This window comes from Scatophagus argus, chromosome 8 (genome assembly GCF_020382885.2).
Source record: "Scatophagus argus isolate fScaArg1 chromosome 8, fScaArg1.pri, whole genome shotgun sequence".
In the NCBI taxonomy this organism is placed as follows: Eukaryota; Metazoa; Chordata; class Actinopteri; family Scatophagidae; genus Scatophagus; species Scatophagus argus.
Genome location: NC_058500.1, coordinates 14,214,475 through 14,221,321, shown reverse-complemented (window position 1 = coordinate 14,221,321; position 6,847 = coordinate 14,214,475). Strand labels below are relative to the sequence as shown.

General features: G+C 44.5%; 1 protein-coding gene across 1 annotated transcript; it reads right to left on the bottom strand.

Annotated features, from left to right (window-relative positions):
• Window positions 1-289: 289 nt before the first annotated feature.
• On the bottom strand, window positions 290-6,500 carry gpr61 (G protein-coupled receptor 61). Its single transcript, XM_046398143.1, has 2 exons — window positions 6,282-6,500; window positions 290-4,338 (listed from the first exon to the last, which is right to left on the bottom strand). Exon 2 carries the CDS (start codon window positions 4,097-4,099, stop codon window positions 2,681-2,683), a length of 1,419 nt encoding a protein of 472 aa, XP_046254099.1. The 5' UTR covers window positions 4,100-4,338; window positions 6,282-6,500; the 3' UTR covers window positions 290-2,680.
• Between the last annotated feature and the right edge of the window lie 347 nt (window positions 6,501-6,847).

The following is a 6,847-nucleotide window of genomic DNA, read 5'->3' as shown; positions in this document are numbered from 1 at the left end:
GGTTGAAGGGTCAGTGCTGAGCTATTAAACATCAATGTGTCGTTCACAACGTCTCCCCACTTACTGAGCTTCAGCATCCTGCCTTCCCCCAAATGTCACTCCTCTTTCATCCTGTTCTTAGTGCTTCATTTCAGCCCTGTGAGCCTGCACCCCCTGCTTGCACGACACACACACACACACGCGCGCGCGAGAAAGATGATTCATGGGACTGATAGATGTGATATTGATCTGAAAATGTCTGGAAACTACAACAACAACTGCGACACTCAAGTCAATCTTCTTACCATGTCTTTAATCATTTCAACTGACGGGTAACCAGTACACAGGGAAATATTAACAAGGGAGAAGCAAACCCTGATGATGAAGAGTCCAAACAGTCTTTTCAGGTCAGGTACATAAAAACAGATACAGAAAGGAAAATGAACATATCGACCAGATTGATTATTTACAGTGAACAAAACTGTTTTATCATTCCTTCCCCTTCAGAACAGATTATTTTGCCTTCCATGTGATCAACAGATGGTGGCAGAAATAGAGCCTAAAGCATTTAATCAGATTGGTCGGGGCAATTTTGCTGCTAAGGTAACGGAAATTCATCTGATTGAATGGTGGATTGATGTACACTCAACCAAAAGGAGCTTTAATGACTCCAGACTCACTGAATTTATTACAACATTGTGCCATGAACAGGACAAGATCAATAACGCTCAAAGAGGATGGATCTCAGTTTATCTAAAGAAATTAAAACTTGTATGCTGGTGTAATCAATCAAGCTAGTTTTATGCTATTTTGTTAGGTACAATAAAAATAAAATCAAAAATGCATACAAACTGTAGAACGTTAAGGATTATGGCAGTAATATTGTCTTGTGCTCATCGTTTTATTTTGTGTTGAACTAATTTTGGGCCTCACATTACTGCACCGTCTCTTGACTCAAGAGGAACATTTTTAAAAGAAAATGACATGATAACCCTATCTGAAAAACAATCAACAACAAAGTCATATTGCGAGGCAATTAAGCACATTATGCCTCTCCCATGACAAAAGGACCTTTTATTGTTCTGACTCCCAGCAAAATATGACCCTTCCCTGCATTTCGCCTTGTGTTTAGTGTCTTGTGATCATGCCAAGTCCATGTGGTCCAAAATAGATGAAGGCAGCAAGGGAGAGCAAGTATAAAAGAAGACCCAAAAAAGTGTCTAGTAAGAGAGTCATGCCGCGTAATTTTCTTTGGAACTTGTGTCACAGCTCCTGTGACGTGTGCAAACTGTTTGTAGTCCACCTGAGATCAGAGAAAGAATCACCTGTGTCTTCCATTTGCTGCTGAATGAGGCCAAAGGCAAATCTTGCCTTGTGTAAGCATTGTCTCACCTGTGTGCTGTGTATAGCCACAACAAGCCTGGCTGTTTAAAGCACAAACACAAGCGCACTCACACCGCTCCTGTGTTTACCTGTAAACAGCACGGCAGACATCTTGGAGGTAATGCAGACTGGTTGCGATGTCAGAATCTGTCCGCATCAAACCTTATTTCAACAGATTGTCAGTTTTCATGTGTTGTTGCTGATGTGTTTGCCGCAATCCTTAACACCATCACTGTCACACAAATTATACCAGTCACAATGTTTTTCTTTGAGTGCAAGGGGGTGAAATCACGAGTCCACCAATGTGAGATGATTTTGTCGAGGAGGTGATAATCACAAGACTAAGAACAGATAAACATGATAATAATGTTCCTGGAAAATGGCTAAAAATACACTGGTGTGTCAGCTTGTTTATTATAAATATCACCAGCAGCACCAGCTGTGAAACGATCCTTTTCAACACAATGAATATTTCAAATGGAAAGACAGTTTGTTTTTAATAATGGCATTGAATATGGAATGAACGCACTTTGATGATGAAAACAGATCTTTATCATAACTCTCCAAACAAACTGGTGATCACAGCTACAATAATTGACAAGCTTTTTTACTTTTACCTTTATGCTTTTTGCTTCCGTCACGGTTGCACAACATAACACTTTGCTGGAGATGAACTATTAAATAGAGGGGCAGCAGGCTGGTTTGGTTATGGCTAGGTCACTGGTTAAATCATTAATAAAATATCTGTTTGGTCAATCTGAGCTGATTGTCAAGGGGCTTCTTCAAGGTTTAAAAGACAAAAATGAGAGAATATTTCAACCTCTAGTTCAAAATAAATGAAACAGAAAATTTCAGAGGAGGGCATATACATCGCATCTACAGTTTTCTGTAAGATACTTTATATTCTAAAGTCTAAAGACACTTTTCAATCTTCACTCATAACATTCTTCTAACGTCTCTTATCCAACACTGAAAACTGAGTTTCCCCTGGACGGTTTCAGCACTTCGTTATGATTATGTGATGTTTGCCATTCTGCTGATCCATGTCTGACACAGCAAGGGTTCAGTGTCGATCTGCACCACCAACACCACACCGAAAACTGCCTGACACAGTATGGCTCTCAAAAGATGTAATGCTGTAGCGTCATGGCTGATGGGAACTGGTGGGAATCTGAAAGCTTCACAACTTAAGTCTTCAAAGAAGATACCATTTTTGCATGTATTGTGAACTGATGTATCAATTCAACAAATTTTAGAAAATATGAATAAAAGTACATTTATAAGATTATAGCTGGCAGAGACAGTACACGAGAGGCAGCTACAGCTCGGGTACAGTTTTGCAGCAGTTCTCTGATACATGTAGCTCATTGTTCAGCTGTTGCCGCTGTATGAACTCTGAGGTTTCCTCAAGGATCTGCCCTGGGATGTGGAAGTCAGCTGGCATGTTATGCTGAACAGCTGATTCCTGATGACCCTCAGTATCTGGCCCCTCTGGGCTGGCTCTGCTGTGAGAGTTGCAGGGCTCCAGATTGCATCCAGTACCCTGAAGGAACTGCAAAAAGTTCTCCTCGATAGAGGCCTCACGGCTAGGCAGCTGCTCCCCTTCGATGGGCCCAGCCCGCTTGAAGAGGCAAGCCAGGTGGCGACCCAGCTCCTCACGAATCTGCCGGTTCAGGCAGCCGTAGAAGAAGGGGTTGGAGGTGAAGCAGAAATAGCCAATCCACGTGACCACATCCTCCAGCTGGGCCAAAGAGGCAGGAGAGGTAGACATTACAGCCGAGTAAAGGTGGAAGGAGAAATATGGCAACCAACAGCAGAAGAACTGGCCTCCCACTGTTACAAGGACCAAGGCGGCTTTCCCGCCGCTGAAGGTCCTCTGAGGGGTTGTGCGGGCACCAGTTCCGCCAAGGCTGGCTGCCATGGTGGAGTGGCTGCTGATGGACTCGGACCGTTGTCGCGGCGTGTCCATCCAAGTAGGTAGGGGGCCATGCTGCATGGCTGCTACCCGTGCCACCTTGAACATGTTGCAGTAGACCACCAGAATGATCAGCATGGGGCACAGAAAATAGATGAAAGTAAAAAACACCATGAAAAGCAGCCGTACAGTCCTGCCTCCTGTCCAGTGAAGGGAGCAGTGTCTCTGGCCATGAAGGACAACTGAAGGTGTCCCCAGACCCTGTTTTCCCTGGAGCAGCCATCCCAGCAGAGGCAGCACTGACATGACAACGGCTTTAATCCAGATTCCCACTAATACCATCACGACCACCCCGACTGTCATCTTCACCTCATGACGCATGGGGTGGACGATGTAGTAGTAACGCTCCACGTTGATGGCACATATGGTGAGGATGGCAGCACTTACTAGACACACACTCAGGCAGAGGTAGCTCCGACACAGCGCCTCGTCCACCACGATTCGGTCTGACAGCATCCCCAGGGGCATCAACACCAACGCTGCCAGCAGGTCCACCAGGCAGAGGTGGAATACAAATGCAAATTTGCGAAGCTGTGGCGTTCTGGTGATGACAATCATCACGGCCAAATTCCCCACCACTGCTAGCACATCCATGATGACCATAGCCAATAGTGCCAGGGACTGATTCAGATCGATCCCACCTGGGATGTTTGCGACGGGCTCTGTCACGTTAGAGATATTCTGGTGTAGCAAGGCTGGAAAGGTGGGGGTGATGGAGAGAGAATTGTTCCAGGAGGGGCTTGCTGTGACAGGATGCTCCATGAGGGGATGGGATAAGCAGGAGAGAGTCTGCCGAATTTCATGGGCCCATCACCCATCCTCCCCTGTCATAGGGTGAGAAGCTCAGGCAATGGTGTCTGTCATGGCAGCTAGGAGGGAACAGGTCCTGACCCAGGTAGAATTTAGCCTGGAGCTCGGCAGACGATGACAGTCGCTCAGTTCCTTGTGACTTATAGTGAGGGCGTCCTTGTCTCTCTAATATGGATTTCAGTTGGAAAGATCTGAAACAAAATACATAGTTTTGTATAAAAGAAGTGTACAAGTGATGATTTGAGTTTTTGTTTGAGTGTATTTATAAAATATAACTAGTTTTATAATAATACTATTTCTAAATCTCTCTTCTTTTTTTTTTTTTTTTTTGCTCAGTCTAGAAATACATGTGACAAACGTTGGAGAGAAAACCATCCCTAAAAACCCTCAAAATTATCTAATGCAAACACTGACACTATAAACCTCTTGTTTTTAGTCTGTCCACTCATCAAAAGACAAATTAAAGCAAACACAAATAAATTCAAAACTGGTAATCTGCAAGCAATTTTTCACCTAGATCATCATGCAGCGCTTTGCAGAACGTGGCATATTTTTCTGTTGCTGTGATAACATTAGGTTTGTGTTGTAGTTGTAAAGCTGTCAGACTTGATGCAGTCTGCTCTCACTTGTAGCCAGGGTCATAATTTACTACATGTTTGACATCTGCATCCTCAGATGTGTGTTTTCAGGGCAGTCGCAGCCCAAGGGAGAAGCTGAAAGCGCAGAGTGGACCATATGTCCCCCTTAACAGACTCAAGAAACTGGATGAGTGAATAATCTGCATTTACAGAGCTCCCTGCTGTCTGAAGTGATGGGAGAACAAGATCGATCTTGATGGAAGAACAAGATCGATTAACACTCTTCATATTATAAAAAAGATAAAATATTAACCTTCCTCTGATTTTCTAATTTTATAGGATGACACATTTTAAAGACAGAGATAAAGACTGAAAAAAAACAGCTACTTCAAATCAACATAGAAAAATTCATTTAAATGGTAGCAGAGCTCCTTCAGCTGTGGTTCCAAGTATTTTTGTGGCCAACTGAGTAGTCAAGAGGCCCCGTGCTGTGTTTGATGTCATAACCTCACCTGCACACAACCCCACATACTGTAAAAGCCGTGGAACAAGCACTAAACCTCTGGTACATTTCCATATGCTGCATACCTGCATGTGCAAGTTTTCCATTTCACAAGAGTGACAGACTCGAGCTCTCTGCCCGCGTACGCAAATCATGCATGACAATCACCTGACAGACTCAGGTGTAAGTATTTGGCCTTTGTTTATCAGGTCAAAAGGTTACAGTCACCTTCAACCCAATAAAACATAGCATAGCAGCTATGATGTAGCAAAAACTGTGGAGCAGCCCCCTAGAGATTAAAGACTAATCAGAATTGATTGCTTCATTGCTCTCTAGTGTCCAGGGTCACCAAAAGACCCTGGACCCTCTAGTGTCCAAAGACCACCAAAATTAAAAATGCTGCAAAGGAAAAACATTATCACCAGAAGTCCCTGAAGTGAAATGTTCTAGTCTTTTAAAACAAACAAAAAAATTATAAAGTGTTCAACTGTTCAAACAATAAAAGGGGAAAATAGGGACTCGGTGGCTCATGAAGCACAACCTTCCGTGTAATGATATCAAACTAATGAGAGTCACACAATTTATAGACAAACTCTGCCTGAGGGACTCCAAACTAATTCACAACAAGCCACAATATAAGGTCGCAGCAGATTCTCTCCAGCTGCCAACTGGAAACCCTATGACGCTTTAACGTGCACATGACACAGTGTTTACTGTAAGGAGAAAACCAGCCTGTTGTTCAAGTGTCTCTTTACACACAAAACACTTTCACCCATCAGCAGCAGCAAGTGAAAACCAGGAGTTTAATTTAACACAAATGTAAAATAATCTTTCTCCAGAAATACTGTCCTTTCACACAGATATGCAAAAATAATGTGATGCGTGACCTGATGAAAGAAAGCACTGGCTATTGAGTCATGTTCTGTCCTTGTCCCATCTTTCCTGCATTCTGACTGACTACCCCAAAACACACATACATCTCCCCATGCAAACACACTCCGTTACCAGGGCAGGTATGTGTAGAAATGTTTGTGGTGATAAGTTGGTCACATACCTCTAGAGACGGCTGCTTCCTCCTGTGCAGGTTCACAGTCTTCTGAAGGAGAGCCGACCTGTTTCGCTCTCTCCCCCCCACACACAGCGAACACACTCTGACACATCACACACACACACGTACACACACACCACGTCACAGCGAGAGAGAGAGAGACAGAGAGAGAGAGAGAGAGAGAGAGAGAGGTGCTCCTGTGTCTCCTCCTCACCTGGCCCCTTTCATCTCGTCATCACCTCCCATCCAACCCTCCCCGTTCACAATCTGACCGCCTCCCTCCCCATCCCTTCAAACACACACACACCTCCTCCTCCTCCTCCTCCTCTAGCCAGGTCTTCGATCCAGGTGGGAGAGCGGAGGCAGAAGGGAGAGATGGTACAAAAGAAATAAAAAATGAGGAGAGGGCTCCTGTCTCTCAGCTTGTGGAGACACACACACTTCCCCCTCACACACTTTCATACCCACATGTACTGGCTCCGGCACGCGCCCAGGGCAACTGCAGAGCCGTTCAGAGCAGACAGGCAGGCAGCGGGTGGGAAGGCAGTAGCCAGCCTCCACTGCTCTCCACT